Source organism: Nannospalax galili, unplaced genomic scaffold (genome assembly GCF_000622305.1).
Source record: "Nannospalax galili isolate Female #2095 unplaced genomic scaffold, S.galili_v1.0 scaffold603, whole genome shotgun sequence".
Classification (NCBI taxonomy): domain Eukaryota; kingdom Metazoa; phylum Chordata; class Mammalia; order Rodentia; family Spalacidae; genus Nannospalax; species Nannospalax galili.
In genome coordinates this window covers 708,670-726,704 of record NW_008351177.1, presented here as the reverse complement: position 1 = coordinate 726,704, position 18,035 = coordinate 708,670, and the positions used below count along the sequence as shown (strand labels likewise).

General features: G+C 43.2%; 1 protein-coding gene across 21 annotated transcripts in view; it reads left to right on the top strand.

The window, feature by feature from the left end:
* Arpp21 (cAMP regulated phosphoprotein 21) overlaps nucleotides 1-18,035 on the top strand; it is a 186,376-nt gene that overhangs the window by 111,369 nt on the left and 56,972 nt on the right. For all 21 annotated transcript variants that reach the window (XM_029553601.1, XM_008848203.3, XM_017801971.2 and 18 more), the window contains 4 exons: nucleotides 2,340-2,521; nucleotides 3,252-3,356; nucleotides 4,756-5,016; nucleotides 9,020-9,146. In XM_029553601.1, coding sequence (XP_029409461.1) covers nucleotides 2,340-2,521; nucleotides 3,252-3,356; nucleotides 4,756-5,016; nucleotides 9,020-9,146 — 675 coding nt within the window. The remainder of the gene's footprint in view (nucleotides 1-2,339; nucleotides 2,522-3,251; nucleotides 3,357-4,755; nucleotides 5,017-9,019; nucleotides 9,147-18,035) is intronic.

Below are 18,035 nucleotides of genomic sequence, written 5' to 3'. Positions count from 1 at the left end.
TTTACATGTATGAGTAAAGATGCCTGCATGTGTGTAACTGAACCCATGTTGTGCAATGCCTGTGGAGGTCAGAAGAGGATGTCAGATCCCCTGGAACTGGAGTTATGGACAGTTGTCAGCCACCATGTGGGTGCTGGGAATCAAACTCATTTCCTCTGCAAGAGCAGCCAAGTGCTCTTAACCTCTGAGACATCTCCCCAGTCCCTCTCTTTACTTTTCAGTACTAATTTCCATCCAGAGACTGGTGACCCTAGCTTCTTCTACTGGTGATCCTAGCTTCTTTTACTTGAGTGTGTCAGTAAAACTCAAGGCACCATTCCTGTGTCACTGCATTCTTCCAGCTCTATATAACCATGCTGCTTGAAACCCTGTGTATCACAACAGTGCCCAGGTTCAGTAGTTTTGAGTCTGTGCTCCAAGACAGGTCAGCTTGCTGCCTGCGCCGTCTGCCCATGACTTACAAAGAAAAGACTCCTTAGGAGTCCCACACCCATCTTATATGTCTTACCTCCCCTTTCCTCCTCTCTCATCTTGGTATTTTGCTTAGGCTTCTGCAGAGACATCTTCTCCTGTAGGCCTGCAGAACTGTGGGAAAGGGAAGAAAGCAGTTGGGTGGTGTATGGATCCATTTCCACAAGTTCCATTTCCTGTTACTCTTTTGACGTGACTCTGTTTGGTAGCAAGTCTTCCATCCTATCCTGTCTGACTCCCCATGCTCTGGCCCATGCCTTTCAGCTGCGACTGTTATTTTATGGCTTCTGGTTGTACCATGAACTCCTTGGGTGTACTTGGACAATTCAGTTACGGGGAGTGGGGGACAATGGGAAGTGAATGGACTTTGGGGTCTTACTGGCCAGAGGCATTTCCTGAGTCTCTCATTAATTGTTTTTATTTGTTGTTACTGTTTATTTAGCTGTAGAAATTGCCTGGTCTCTCTGGGCCCTAACTTTATTTTTGTTTAGGTGCAAATGTGAATGAATACTCAGTGGGATTGTTGAAGGAGCTAAGGTTCTGTGTGCAAAGCACCAGCCACACTGGGACTGTGTTCATCCCTTCTTGCTTCCCCGTTCCCTCTCTCCTCTACTGCCCTACACTCCCTTCTGCAAGACCCTCATTGCTGGATTCTTCTGTGAGCTTCCACCTCCTCTAGATCTCCCTCCAGAATCATGAGGAAATTCAGCTATAAAACCTTCCAGTCATCAGTAGCCAACAATATCGTACTGAAACATGCCATTATTTCGAAAGGTAAAACAATATACATGAGCTTCATTAAAAGATAATCCTGTGATGAGTTTAGGGCATATCACTTTTAAAGTGTAAAACCCTGCAAAGAAAAACTAAATTATGAAATCTGTAGGGAAATGAATGGAGGTGGACATTTTTATATTAAGTAAGGCATGCCAGGCTTCCAAAAACAAACATAGCATGTTCTCTCTCCTAGGTGTATTCTACCTTCGTATTGCTGCATATATATACATATACATATATATGTATATATATATGAATGAGTATAGGTAGAGGCCAGATAACAGAAATGGCCCATGATACAGGAGAAAGGAGAAAAGAGGCTTTGAGACAGGGAAATACGTGGGTAATAGAATCCATGTGATATGGAACGAGAATCCATGTGATATGGAAGATGGAACGAGAAATACTGGAAGTGGAAGGCTACAGTGGGGGTGGACTGAGGGGATGGGAAGAGGGAGCCAGTCAAAACAAAGTATGGATGGAAGGGCATAAGGAAATCTGTTACTTTGTATGCTAATTAAATAAATGCATAAATAGATAACCTAGCATATTCCTAGTTGTGTGTGTGTGTAGAGAAGCTAGCCAGTGAATGCCTTCTGCTCAGGTGTGTATGCATCTGGGGAATTTACAGTGATTCCTCATTTGGTGGCAGAGGTGGGTAGAAGCAAAAAGATGCACTGGCAGATAATTTGTGCCAGAGGTAGTCAGAGTCGTGTAAATGGAACGCGGCTGCTCTCTTTCTGCGTGTGTTATCTCGCTGATGGCTGTGAGATGCAGAGGGTAAAACATAGGGCTTCACGAAGATTGCTTCTCCACAGGCCTCTCCACTGGGTGCCACTGTCCACAGATGCCCTTAGCTTGGCAAAGCTCCCTGAAGGAGGCAGATTTATTTGCTGCTTTTTAAATTGCTATACACTTGCACTGTCATCCAGCTTAAAGTAGCCTAGGCCACAAACAATAACATTTGTCCTCTTAGAAGGATCTGCAGTCTTGGATTCCCCCTGCTTCAGAGACTCGACCACACTGGTTCCTTGTGCAGGGGAAACATTGAGACACTCACCTGAACCAGGCTCTGTATGATTTCATTTCAGGCCAGCCCTTTGTGAATCCGGATGGAACCCCCGCAATATACAACCCCCCCGGCAGTCAGCAGACCCTGCGTGGCACCGTTGGGGGGCAGCCCCAGCAGCCCCCACCGCAACAGCCATCGCCTCAGCCTCAGCATCAGGTCCAGCCACCACAACCCCAGATGGCAGGCCCACTGGTCGCTCAGGTGAGGAGCAGGCTGGAAGGAGGAATGGAAAGAGATGAGGGCTGTATAGGTCAGCAGTACAGCTAGGTGAAGGGATGTCTTCTGTAGTGCCATGCTACCCTTCAGGCTTTTAGGTAAAACCTTCCAGTTAGAACCATCGTTTGATAGAATGGCATCTGCTCATATCCATCACAAGTATCTACTGGGTGAGGACAGGCACTAGGGAAAATCAATTCATACATTCTTAGCTCTGGAGGCTCTTGGATGTATAAGAAACATCTGCCTTGGTGACAACTTAGATTTTCTTCCAGGCCCTTGTTTCAGCCTATCCTTATCCACCACAGATCAGATGCTCATACCTAGGGGATCAGTACTGAGCTCTCCACCAATGGGAAGAACAGAAATCAGTCAAGTCCTAAGTGACCTGGATGCTCATCACAAGGCTCCTGAGAAAAACGCAGAGCTGAACTCCTTTCCTAGGGGAGCATGTTGGCATGCCCATAGAACCTGGTGTGTTCTAAGTAGACTCCCAGAATGAGCCTCTTTCAGTTTGTTTTTACTTCTTAGTCCTTGAGTAGTAAATGTATCCAAGGCTATCTGGCTCTGACACAAGACTTGCCTTGGTGACTGATTTTCCCCTGCACTGATGAGCTTAGGGGACCTTTTAGAGATAGCATTGTGCTTCCCTTGGAATTTCTACTCCAACAGTTTCCTGTTACCTGATCAGTGTTTTCTATTTTTTCCCATCCAGTCTGTCCAGGGCTTACAGCCGTCCTCCCAGTCTGTGCAATATCCAGCCGTCTCTTTTCCTCCCCAGCATCTCCTGCCTGTGTCTCCAACGCAGCACTTCCCCATGGTACTGTATCATATGCATATGACACTTCACCCCCCTCAACACACATACAGAGAGAAAGAGAGAGAGAGAAAGAGAGAGAGAGAGAAAGAGAGAGAGCATTTTCACAGGCTTTGCAATTTTCCTGTGCAGCTCTGGCCGACTGTGAGGTAGCTATGTGTTTGAGAGTATCTCATCTCTAACTGATGCAATCATCACTGCAGAGTGTGCTGCTTGCTTCTTTTCTTCATCTGCTGCCCTAAGTCAAATGGATCTGCATTCTGGTACCTGTTTTACAGTTTACTAGCTAAGGGGATAGGGAAATGAATCAGTTCATAAAATGCTTACAAGTGTGAGCATGAGGAACTGAGTTCATATCCCCAACCCCATGTAAAAAGCTGGGCATAATGGTAAGAATACCCAAGAACTGGGAAGCAGAGACAGGAGGATCCCTTGGGCTTCGTGGCCAGCCAGTCTAGCCAAATTGGTGTACTCCAGGTGACTTGAGAGAGCCTGTCTCAAAAAATAAGCTGGAAAGCCAGGTATGATGGCACACACCTTTAATCCAAGCATTCAAAGCAGAGGCAGAGGCAGGACAGCCTAGTCTACATAGCAAGTTCCAGGTAAGCTAGGGCTACAGAGGGACCCTGTCTCAAAAAAAAAAAAAAAATAACAATAAAAAACAGGTACACACACACACACACACACAACATACACACACACACACACACCAAGTTTTCTAGCTAAGCAATAATCAAGTGTCATCAGATTTAGAAGTCTTGAACAGAGAGATATATGAATTTGGTGTGAGGGTTTAGGGAGTATCTCAAAATCTGAATTAGGATGCAAACTGTTAACACCCTAGGCTCCTGGTGTTGATGTACCCCAGGAATCTAGTCTCTGGGGTTCCTTTCCATGTTTCCCTGACTACAGTAGGGCCTCCTGGACACAGTTCATTGTCCATAAAGATCTAGCAAGCCCAGTGAGCCAGTTCTTTCTAATGTAAGCGTGTGAATCCCATCCAGGTGGCAACAAGAGCAGGGAGCTGGCTGTCCAGCAGGCAGATCCAGGCTTACTGCTGGCAGACCAGCTGACAACCCAACCTTCCTTTTCTGCACCCCCTGCCGCCCCCTGATCCTGGGCCTTCAGTGATAAAGGAATAATTTCCCCGTCCATTTCAAAGAAGGAGATTTGGGTCAAATTGCTTACCAGCTCTGGAATCCCAGACTGAACAAAGCCTGATTTCACATGTGAAGTTCTCTTGTTCTATCTGGCTGAAGAATTCTTTTACATTTTTTTTTCCAATTTATCCTTCATCCCTCTTCCCAGTATTCCAAAGTGGGAGTGTGTGTCTACCTCAGTGGGTCTTTCTCATTGCCAAGCTGATCTTTATCAGCTTTTCATTGATTTCCTTGGATCACAGAGAGAAGAGGTGGCCGCACAGTTCAGCCAGCTGAGTGTGAGCCGGCAGTCCTCCGGAGATACTCCGGAGCCTCCCTCTGGTGCTGTCTACCAGGCCTCTCTCATGCCACAACCAGCCCAGCAGCCGAGCTATGTCATCGCAACTGCAGGTCAGCAGCTCTCCACAGGGGGCTTCTCAGACTCTGGTCCTCCCATCTCCCAGCAAGTCCTGCAGGCCCCGCCCTCTCCCCAGGGATTTGTACAGCAGCCTCCACCTACACAGGTAGGTCTGTGCTTTCCACCCCCTACTGCACCACAGATGGCATGCGATTATTTCACCTCTGACACTTGTCCCATCCTTCCATACCCACTAATACTACTGTTCTCCACCTCCAGGGTGTTTTGTCATATCCTGGGGCTCAGCAGTTGAATCCAGTGACCCTCATCCATGGTTCAACCATGACCATCTTCTACACTGCCGGTTTAGAGGCTGTAGAAATGATTTGGCTCAGGGGAGATGACTCAGTTGGTTTATAATGCTTGCTGCACAAGCATGAGGACCTGAGTTTGAGCCCCAGAATCCACACATGCTGGCATATACTTATGATCCCAGAGTTGGGGAGGCAAAGACAAATGGATTCCTGGGATTTACTGGCCAGGTCATCTAGCCTAATCAGCCAGGCCATCAAGATACCCTGTCTCAAAAAAAAAAGGCAGATGGTTTCTGAAGAATGATACTCGAGGTTGACCTCAGACTTACACACACACACACACACACACACACACACAAATTATTAACTCCCTTGAGATGTCCTGAATGTGAGAGTGGCCAGGAAAAGTGTAGCTCTGTCCTGCACCCAGGAAGCTTTGAACTCTCTGGCTGCTGCTCAAGAAATGTGGTTTTCCTTCTAATAGTTCACAGCTACTTTCTGGAGCTAATCTCCAGGCAGGCTCTGTGAATATAAAGGAGGAAGGGAGGACAATATCCACTGTCCTTTCCCCTCCCCCACAAGAGGCAGAGCCCATACTCGCTCTCACAGGTAGTCATTAATCATATTTAATTGACTGGAGCATGTAAGACACCACAGATCACTGATTTTCACTGTCTTCTCAAAGACTGATTATATGTTCCTCCTCAGCACCAAGCATCTCTGGTGCTCTCTTGGGTATCCCTTGCAGAATATTGGAAGTGATTACTGTCAAGATGTAAAATGCACACAGGCATTTTCTGGTCCATTTTCGAGGCACGCATATCCCAACCAGATCCCTTCCTAATTATGAAATATTGCCTGGGAGGTGCTGTTTAAAGTGCATGTCACTATGGTACCCTTTTTTTCCCACTGCTTTAACATCTTGAATAAATTATTTTCTCTTCAAGCCACACAAAACTCTCTACCATGAAATGAATTTTACTCAGTTGTTCGTTTTGAGTGATTAATTAATAGCTCACCTCCAGTCACCATCTCGATAATATTTCTTCCCTAGTGGGATTTAAGGAGATATGAAAAATCATTTTTAAGTAACAGATGAAAGGGTTTCAGTAATAAATTAATTATTTTACTAATAAATTAAATAGTTCAAGCTAAATTGTTGGAGATAAATGGAACCATAGATACAGGTGGTGATCACAACCCATAGTGACTTCTGATGTAGTGAACATTTTAAAGTCTCACTACCAAACTGTGCAACGCTGAGTAGAATTCAATCAAGACTCGGTCTATGGATGTCTGTAGAAACATGCTCTATTTCTGCTGAAAACAACCTTTGGAAGTCCACATCCTCTGACTTGTGTGTGTTCTCTCAGTGTCCACTAGAAAAAGAAAAGAAGAGAGGCATGAGACTCAAAGAGCAGCTCCAGGAAGGGTCTCCAGAGAAGAAATCCTTATCGGTTATCTCTTCTTTCTATATTTCTTTCTTATCCTACTTCAACCATTTTTGGATTCTCCACATTTTAACATGCTTGGTTGGAAATGTGTCTTCTTTTTAGACTGTCTTTTCTCCTTTCTCCCTCCCCTTTCCCCTTGAACTCTGTCATCATGGTCTTTTTTGAAAAGAGAAATCAGTTCTCTTTCTTTCCCTTGGAAGGAGGATCAGAGGATCAGGATAGGCCAAGTTCCCACTAGCTTCTTATTGCTTGAGGCCATGATTCCTAAGAACTAAGCAATGCTCTTCCATGGAGAGATGCTGTGCAGAGGTGTCCGAACTTCTGACTAGGTACAGGAAGAAAAAAGAACCTAAGTAACAAAAAGAGTACCTTCTAAATAAATACACAGGAAATTCGATATGCTTTCTAAATCGTAAATTTCCAAGTATTTGAGCTCCATCCTTCATCCTGGAAGGTGTTTTTTTAGTACTGAATGTTAAAGGGACAGATGCAGAATGGATAGCTTGGGCTGGTGAGATGGCTCAGAGGGTAAAGGTGCTTGCTGAAAGCCTGGCAACCTGAGTTAGGTCTTGGGAACTCACATGGTAGAAGAAAAGGAAGCCTAACAACTTGACCTCTGACCGCCACACCTATGCCATGACATGCACATTCCTACACACACACACACACACACACACACACACACACACACACACGGTTAAATCAGCACAAACCATACATACATGTAGCAAATTAGTTGCAGATCACTGATGCAGTGTAGTTTTAGACACATTTAGATCCCTACCCTTGGGTGTCCATACTGTTGGTCAGAATAAAATTCAGAATGATTCTGGGCTGTTTGAAGACCACAGAACCACACACAGCATGTTATCTTTTGTTTCTATTTATCCTGAAGGAAAAATCTATGTGATACATTTCAGGAGCAAGATTGAAGACATATATGCTATTTGACATTAGAAAATAAACAAATAAAATAGCCATAAAATCAGAGCTCTGGAAATAATCGGTTCATCATCTCACTTTACATGTGCAAAATTTGTAATCTGTCTACTGGGTGATCTCTGTTCTCACATAAAGAAGATGATAAGGGACAAGCCAGAGGCCCGAAGATGGAAAGTAATTAACCAAAATCAATAAGAAAATAGCATTCATACAATGACCCGAGGCAGGCAAAGAAATCTTCTAGACCAGAAAACACGTGATCTCAGTGGATGGATCAGCCTGTTTTCTTTGATTCTCAGTTGTTAGATGGTATAAAGAAGGTGGTCAGGCCTAGGGGTGCACACTTGTAACTCCCTGCTACTCAGGAGATTGAGGCAGGAAGATTGTGAATTCAAGGCCAGCCTAGGCAAATTAGTAAGACTCTATCTCAAAATAAAAAATAAGATGATACCTGGGAATGACTGGGGAGATAATTCAAGCAGTACAGTGCTTGCTTTACAAACATGGGGTCCTGAAATAGTTCCTTAGAACCCACAACAAAAGCTTGACATGGAAGTGTGCGATTGTAATCCCCACATGGCTCCCTGGGTCATTTTGGCCAGCCAGCCTAGCTAAATATGGTGAGCTCCAGGCCAGTGAGAGAGCCCGTTTCTAAAAACAAAGTGGACTGTTCCTGAGGAATGACACCCAAGGCTGGCCTCTGACCGACATGCATGCAACATACATGCAAATTTGTCCCCCCGACATATATATGTGCATGATGCCTGGAGATGTAGCTAGGTGATAGGGTGCTTTCCTAGCAAGCATGAGGCATTACGCTCAATTCCCATTACCGAAAAGAAGTCTACAGATGCCATTTAAACACTATTTGCCATATTCATATTGAATATACATTTCTTACATAGACTGTGCGTAAATCACTCTTCGAAGGACTTTGCTATACAAGTGGCCTTTTGTTACTCATGACACAGCATCAGTGGTTCAGAACCCCTTGAAAGTGGCTCCTCTCTGTTCCATGTGGTACTGGCTGGGGCAGCTGAGACACGTTGTATTGAGCTGAAGTTCAGGGTGGCCAGTCAGCTGGCGAGCCTCTGGTCTGCATCTGGCCTTTCTGCAGCAGGGTAACTAGAAGTTTCCCTTGTAGCTGAGTCCTTTCCTGTGGGAGCTGGAGATGCAAGTCTCCATATAGCTCAGGCTGACAAACCCCACAAAGCACTTCTGCTTCACGGCATTGATCAAAGCACGTCACAAAGGCCCTTCACCTCGCAGAATATGGAGAATAGATTTTTCCTATCATGACAGGAAGAGCCTGCACATTGAAATGGGTGTGAGAGAACATCCAAGCGGCCCACCTTTAACACCTGACACACTCTAATGACATCATATGGTAACGGTGAGGCCTGTGTGAAGACTGCTGTGCACAGTTCTCATCCTGCCTTTCTCTCTACATGTTCCACAGATGTCTGTCTATTACTACCCATCTGGTCAGTACCCTACCTCAACCACGCAGCAGTACCGGCCCCTGGCCTCCGTCCAGTACAGTGCTCAGAGGAGTCAGCAAACCCCACAGACAGCACAACAAGCAGGTACTTGGAATCTGTTTCTGTTTTGTCCTCTAGCCTGATTACTTTTGATAGTATATGTCATAGATATACTCATTGGATGAGTACAGGAGAGGAACAACTTAAGTCAGCATTTTCCTAGTACCCAGAGACGCTAACAAAAGCAATTGATAGATCTGTGTGGAAAAGTTAACAGGCACAAACAAAAAGGAGGTGAACCACACTCGCCTGGCATCCTGGGCATGCATGCATGCATAATCTTGGCAAGCTATTTTGACATCCTGAGTTTATTTTAAACAAAGAGACAACCGCATTCCTATCTTTTCAGTCCATGCAGTTTTGTTTCCTTTTTGGTTTAAAGAGAGTACCTCCTCTGGTTTCCTAAGGCTAAGGAACCAAATTAGGTGTTTGATACCATCCTGAAATCCAGCGTTGGCTTTAGAAGAAGGTTCCTTATCACGCAGCGTGTCTGGGTGGAATTCTGACTCCGTGGTTCACTGTCACGATGGCCACATACCTCCCGCCCAGAGCCTGGCAGCCACTGTGCAGTGGGAAGGGGGGCCGATGCACTGTAAGAGAGTAAGTACTAGGTCTCACAGTGAACCGGTCTCTTTCCCTACTGTGTCACACTCCTAACGGAATGCCATTACCCAGACAGCAGCAGGCGCCCAGCAGGGCTGAGGGACTTGCCTAGGCAGAATTCTGTGTCATTCCTGCTGACCAAACTGCAGGGGAAACTGCTAATTGTCATGCTGAAGACGCCTGGCTGGGAGACTCTGCCTTCTGTAAGTAGGTCACAGCTAAGAGCACCTGCTCCCTGTTGGAGTTCTCCCTGAATGCCTGCTCTGTGATCTGATTGCTATGCTGAATACATGTACACATATGTGCGGTATGTACAGATATATGTACAGGACATGGATGTAATATGTTCCATTTTTTATAAGCTCTGATGAGACCCCTCAATCCTTGCGGACGATGAGTGACGGTCACAAATACCTTCAGAATATTAATCCTGTGGCTGCTTTTTGCCTGATTGGAGAAAGAATTGTTCTGCTCTGTGGCTGGCTATTTGTTCTTAAGTTTATTTCGTGACTGATGTAAAGTCTGTGGAGAGGAGTTAGAGGAACCGATAGCAGCAGCATTTTATATTGTTTGAATGCTGTTTTGTTCAGGACCTCTTATAGAAAGAGGTAAAAACCAAAAGGGTTTTAAGTTATGTTTTTTAAGGAGACCATTTGACTATTCTGCAGCTGCGGGAAAGTCTCCAGTATGTGCGAGGGACTTGCACTGTCTGTTTTGCTGTATCCTGCAGCAGAGTCTCATTTGTATGTTGAACTGTCCCATCTTTGTCTGCTACTGTTTATTAAAAAGTTATCTTTTAGGGGTGAGGAGACAGCTCGGTTGGTGAAGTTCTTGCCATGCAAGCATGAGAACTTGAATTTGATTCCCTGAACGCATGTAAAACAGAACAAATGAAACAGAAGCAAGCCTAGTGATGGTGTGTGATTATAATCCCAGTGCTGGAGAGGCAGAGATGGATGGATCCCTGGGGCTCCCTGGCCAGCAGGGTTAGCTACTAGGCAAGCTCCAGGCCATGAGCAACAAGGTGGTCAGCACCTAAGGAGAAACAGCCAATTTGTTGTTCTCCAACCTTCATACCCACACACAAACACTTGCATGGATACCTGCCTGTGCACACAGCTGCATATGTACACATATGAACATGCATTTACTCTCACACAATGTTATATTTTAATCTCTCAGATCTTGGTTCAGAAGCTATGATAAAGTTTTTCTTTTGGTCACGAATTCATTTGGAAGAAGGCAGTATAGATCACCAATCATACTGACCTCAATTTTAGCTAGTGTGGTGTCCACGTGAAGAAGTATTTTAGAATTCTAGAGAGCTATTTCATCTTGTGATGGGGTGTTATGGGAAAAAAGGATGTGGCTAGAAACGTGTTGGAGTCTATTAACTACCAGGCTCTGGATCTGTGTGCAGGGTTTAGGAACTCAGATGATGTATTGTCAGGGCCTCTGTGTTAGATTTGAAATAATCCTAGGTGGCCTTTGGGTCTGTCTCCTCTCTACTAATTTCTCTGATGACTGACAACAAAAGAGGAAATAGGTATAGTGCTTTTACCCTCTTCTAAAACACCATGGGAGTACTGAGGGATGAAGGAATTTCCTCCTGCATCTCTGGAAGACATAACTGTTCTCAAACACATACCTTGGTAACCCAGTGGCTTTGATTGCCCCAAGTTGACATAGCACCATGGATATGACATAGCACCATGACTATGACATAGCACCATGGATATGACGACATAGCACCATGGCTATGTTACCCACAAGGAGAGAAGCTGATACTGCACTGGGAAGAGTGCATCCTTCGCAGGGTCGTGTTCAGAGTGAGGCAAGGGCAGGCTCCAGGTGTCTAGGCCTTGAGTGGCAGTAAAATATGGTCTGAGGGTAGACGATGAGAAAAGTAAAAAGATTCAGAAAAGAAGAGCCACCAACATCACATACATGCAGGCTGAGACTTTTGAGTTGCTGTGTTTTGTTGCACCTGACACCTGGTGTAAAACTGTAGTTTCCCTGCAGGGCTGAATTTACTGTGGATTGGCAAAGGCAGATTTTTGTCCCAACCTAACAGATAATCTTCAGCTGATAAAATTCAGATATCCAGCTTCCAAAGATCACTCTGTGATGAAGTATGTATACTCCTTGTTCTGTAGGTGAAAGGCCTTTGCTGAGGCTAGGTGGACTAGCAGACTTCGCACAAGCCATGGTAGAGTTATTTGTGGACATATCTCTGCGAAGGTGGACATAGTCCCTTGAGAAGTCTGTGACAGCTGTGCTTTCTGGGGGACCTTGACAATGGGCCCCTCTGACTTCAGGTACAATATAGGACTAGTATCAACCTGCTACATTCCATAGACTTGCTCTGACTCACTCTTCTTCCTCACTGTTGGGCTGTCACATAGGAAAGCACTGACTCCATTAAAAACAACGAGAGTCTCCTTGGGGTCTGTTTCTGGTTTCTCCTCCCTCATCATCTGTGTTAAATTGCAATAAAATGCCTCTCTTCTACATTCTTGGCAGAATTGAAACCCATCAGTTACTATAACTTTCCTAAGCTTTAAAACTACATGCAGCAAATTATATTTTTCCATTTTCATATGTGTGCTGTGCATGTGTTCGTGTATACACATTGGCAGATGTGTGGACACCTGTGTGTGGAGGTGTGTGTGCATATGGAGGCCTGAGGTTAATGTCTACAATCAACCTCCACATTCAATGAGGCAGGGTCTCTCAGTCAAACTCAGAGCTCATCAATACAGCTAGTCTCACCAGCCAGTTTGCTCTGGAGATCCCCTGTCTCCACCTTCCAAGGCTGGACTCATAGGCACACTGCCACCCTCACCCAGCATTTTCTTGGGACTGGGGTATGAGAACTCTGCTCCTCACACTGGTCTGGCAGGTATCTTCTGAACCAGCCCCAGGTAGTAAATTCTTATAAAGAGAATGGAGTCCCTGTTTATATAGGACATGTAGTTACCTAGATACTAGTTACACTGAGCATAGGATTCATCCGTTGGTCCTTCTGCCCTCTTTACAGAGGGCAAGTGATGAAATGGTAAACAGTGAGGAGAAACTTAAAAACCCCAGGCTGGCATATTACAAATAAAGACCGCTGATAAGACAAAGATTTTCACAGTGATATTTAGACTTGAAGTTACATATATTGGGCATTTTAAAAGCCTTTAATATAGAATAAACATAATATGACTATTGTTTATTTTGCCAACTGACTTTATTAGGGCTTTTTAGTGGTGGGAGAGATCCTCCTTCATAAAACAATTTTCAATAGTCCAAGAATACATAAAACAGCAGTGAAAGGTAATGGGTAAACGAAAAGGTCTTTTTAAAATTAATTTAATTTTTATTTTTTAATTTGCATGCAAAGTGATAGGTTTCCTTATGACATGCTTGTAAGTACTTAAGCACTTAGTTTGGTTGACTCTCCTCTCTCCCCCATCCTTCGGCTTATCTCCCTAATTCCCCAGCATCTCTTTTCATACTTTTCCATCCCAGAATTCCCCCTTCCACTTCCTTATCACACTCCTCATTTCCCTCCCCTACCGTCTCCCTTGTTCCCATGTCATGGGCCTCTCTCTAGTTTCTTGCTCTGTACCCACATTGACTCCTACATAAATGCACAAATATAGAAATGGCAAAATAGGATCCACATGTGACAGACAACATGACTGTTTGTCTATCTGAGCCGGAGTTACCTCACCTTATTTACTGTTTTCCAGTTCTACCCACTTTCCTGCAAATTTCATAACTTCACTTTTCTTTAGTGCTGAATAGAATCCCATTGTGTACATGTCCCACATTTTCTTTTTACATTTTCTTTATTATTTGTATTTTTTGTGTATGAGTGTGTTGCCTGTGTGCATGTAAGTGTACCTGTGATGTGCAATGCCCACAGAGGCCGGAAGAGGGTGTTGGATCCCCTGGAACTGGAGTTACTGACGGCTGTTAGCTGCCATGTGAGTGCTGGAATTTGAACCCGGGTCTTCTGTAAGAACAGCCAGTGCTCTTAACCACTGAGCCATCTCTCCAGCCCTGTTTTCCATATTTTCATTATCTGTTCATCTGTTGATGGACATCCAGCTTAGTTCCATTTTTTTTGCTATTGCGAAGAGAGCTAACAGTAAACATGGATATACAAGTATCTCAGTGGTAGGATGTAGCATCCTTTGGGTACATGCCCAGGCGGGTATAGTTGGATCATATGGTAGTTTTGTTTTTTATTTGACAGACTTCCACATTGATTTCTGTAATGGCTGCACCAGTTTACATTCCCTGCAGGAGTGAAGAAGGATTCCCCTTCCCCACATCCTCAGTATTTGGTCTCAATTGTTGTCTTGATGATAGATATTCTGCCTGCCATGAGATGGAGGGAAATGCAAATTAAAACTAAGAAAGGGTCTTTTTTGCTAAAAGTAATATTTTTATTGATTCTTTGAGAATCTGATAAAATGTATTTTGTCATATTCAGACCCTTTCCCCATCTCTTCTCAGCACCCCCCCCCATTCATGTCTTCTATTTTTTAAGGCCTATCAAGTCCAATATGTGTTCTCCAAATACTCTTGGATGGGGACTCATCCCGTGGAGTATGACAACCTACTGAGTTTTACATCCTTAAAGAAAATTCTTTTTAAGGAGTGACCAGGGACACTGATGACACATTGGGCCTTAAGAGGGATGACAGAGTACATGGGCTTTGGGTGGGGGCAGGGTGGAAGGATCCCAGTGGGGACAGGGGTGTAAAGATGATCAAGACTGTTTGAGATGTTCTGTATGAAATATACAAAAATTCAACAAAAACAAATACAAAAACCAAATAAAAAGCATTCTGTTTTCAAATGTTTAAAAGCAAGATTATCTTAGGTGAGAACAGATTCTCTCAGTAGGAAAACAGTGAATGAACTGCTGGCAAAGGAACCCTTTACTCCTAACATTTGAGGTGCATTTTACCTATCCTATTGATCTGAGTTATCACCTAAATCTCTCTAGGTTTATTCTTGTTGAAAAACATCCTTAAGGTCTCAAAAGTCTTAGCCACAGCTATACCCAGCACTGCTTAAGGATGCTATATGGTCTGTTTGCTGTGCTTAGTACTTACCAACAATTTAATCCCCACTGCAAGGTTGCCAAGGAACCCTGAGCATCACATGCTACAGACAGGACAAACTATCACTCAAGGATGTGAACTATGTTACTCAGGGATCTGAAAACCACAGAACAGAGGCATGACTGTGTAGGAAGTCACTTTATAGAAACAGCATAAATACAGTTCTAGCTTTGCCTTTACATCTAGCATGTAAGATTACATACAGCACGGCATGTTGAAGCTTGACCAGCATGTCCATGTGCCTAAGGCAGGCAACATTAACCAGCAATTCAAATATATAGAATGGGCTTTTAAAACCTGAGCAGGGCTGGTCAGATGCCTCAGAGGGTTAAGGCACCTGCTGCCCACATGGTATGGGGAAGGAGACAATCAACTTCAATAAGTTGTCCTCTTAGCTTTCACATATGTGCTGTGGCATGTATGTGTCCGTACACATTCATCTCCTAACACACACACACACACACACACACACACACACACACAGAGAGAGAGACAGATACACACAGACACACACACACACACACACACACACACACACAGAGACAGATACACACAGACACACACACACACACACACACGAAGTTTTTTTTTTTTTTTTTAATGACTATCTTGAGAACTCTGGAATTTTAGGTCCCTGATCAGCATCAAGTTTCACATTTGCAGAGCTGGTCAATATTTACTCATATGAGCTTACAGCAACAGTAACAGCATGCACAAGACTCGTGCAAACCCAAACCAGACAAAAACCTAACATAGAACAGGGGAAATGGGTAAGAAGTCCCAACTTTAGCCAGGGAAATGTTGACAGCTGATCACTCCTGGGTGAGGGAATGCTGGTCTTCTTTAAAGGAGTGACACTAGATAGGCTGACCAGCCTCCAGTGTATGGACTCAAACCAAGGCATGTCTGAGGACACAAACTTGACTTGATAGGCCTTAACATATATGACAAGATGCATGAAATTTGGTTGGGGTGGCTATGAAGTGCAAATAGGACAGAGGTCTAAACATGATTTAAGATGTACTGTATGAAATGCACAAAAATATGAGCATCTCCAAATACATAAATGAATAATGAAGAGAGAGAGAGAGAGAGAGAGAGAGAGAGAGAGAGAGAGAATAATGCAGAGGACAGCTGAGACATTCAGGTTTGCTCACACTTTGGAATATTAAAGGGAAAACTTTCCAACTCCAGATTTTCTTTTCAGTTTGATGTAAAAACAAGTGTTCATGCATTGTTCTCTTCTTGGTGCTCAAAATTCTCATCCCTGTTCTGTGCCATCTCATAAATGGGTGTTTGAGAAGGAATCTGAATTTGATGTTAGATAAGGTATATTTGCCTGATAAAAGGACCTGGAACATGTGCCCTCCCTTTCTGTTTTATGGAGGAGATTGCATGAATTTGCTGCGATGTTTCTCCAAATGTTTGACAGAATTCTACTGTAAAACTGATTCAGTCTACAGGTTTAAAAATCTTTTTTTAACTTTTCCCTTTATAGTAATTTCCAAAGCATTTCAATTATAAATTACATTTCTTAATGGGTATAGAGGACTATTCAGGTTGTCTTTTATTAGATTTATTTTTGAGTTGGGAGTTTGTGATTATCAAGGAATTGACCCATTTCTTCTAAACTCTGGAATTTAGGATGTAAAATTGACACTGATATTTACATTCATTCATCATCGTCTATACCATATCACAATCATCATACTTTTGAAGTGTCAGGGATTGAACTCGAATCATGTATGTGTTAGGCAAGTTCTCTACCACTGAGCTACATTACCACCCCCTTTCTAATCTTTTTAGTAGCTTCGGGATGCCCAGTAATACTGTGTTTCATTTCTGATAACAATTACTCTTAACTTCTCTTTTTATTTCTATTTCTGCCAAATTTGTTAATCATTCTTCATTGAATGGTTCATTCTTCATTATTTCTTTGACTTTCCTCTGTTCTCTTTACTGTTTGATTTGCTCTGTTCATGTCAGGTTAATTTTATTTATTTATTTATTATTTATTCTGCTATTACTGGAGATTGAACCTAGGACCTCATGCATGCTGGTCAAGCACTCTGCTACTGAGCCGCATCCCCTATGCAGCAGCATTTCACGTTCATTTTGAGATTCTTTTCAATTTTCTCCTTGAGATAGGAAGCCAAGTTTTTGAACCAGCACATCTCATCTTTTCTACTAGAAGCATTAAATATTAACTACACGTTTCCTTCTCAGGGAGGCATTACCTTTGTGCTGTATATTTTCACATATGATATTTTTATTCATGGTTTTGTTTTGTCTTTTTGTATTATTTGCTAGACAAGCATTCTACCACTGAATTACACCCTAGCGCTAAATATATTTTTACATTTCCCTTAGTATTTCCTCTTTAACCCACAGATAATTTAGAAGTGTGTTGCTTAATGCACAAAGGGTTGGAGAGTTTCTCCTTGTCTTTCCGTTATTGGTATATTGATTCCATTATGGTTAGATAATGCATCCTGTAGGATCATAGTTCTTTTTTAATACTTTATTATTTTTACTTTATGTGTATAAATATATTGCTTGAATGTATGTAAGTATTCTTGTGTCACGCAATGCCTTCAGAAGTCAGAAGAGGGCATCGAATCCCCTGAACTGGAGTTAGAGACAGTTGTTAGCTTCCATTTGGGTGCTGGGAACTGAACCCAGCCAGTGACCTTAACCTCTGAGCCAACTCTCTAGCCCCAATCCCAGTTCTTAAGAAAAACTGTTGAGGTTGATTTGAAAGATCAGGTGTGATCTGCCTCCATGAATGTTCCAGGAACATTTGGAAAAACTGAATAGTCTTTTTTTAGGTACCGTGCTCTATACATGACATTTAGATACCTTTGGCTTATTTTATGTCTCAGATATTCCATATGTTGCTTGGCATTTTGTTTACCAGATCTATCAGTTACCGAAAGGTAGAGGTTCAAACCAATTATAAAATCTTCTAAGGTTCTGAAACAGACCTCCAGGCAATGGTTACCACCAGTGTCCCTGAAATCTAATCATAAGGGAAAGATATCCAGAGCCTGTGATTAATTACCTTCTTCCCCAAGTGAATGAGAACAACTTCATTCTCTCCAAAAAGTATTGCATACAAATATTCTGGAAGGTAAAAAGCCCTGATCAGTAGAGTTTGGGGGAGCAGCTCCCTAAGCTTTCTCCTCTCTCTCTCTCTCTCTCTCTC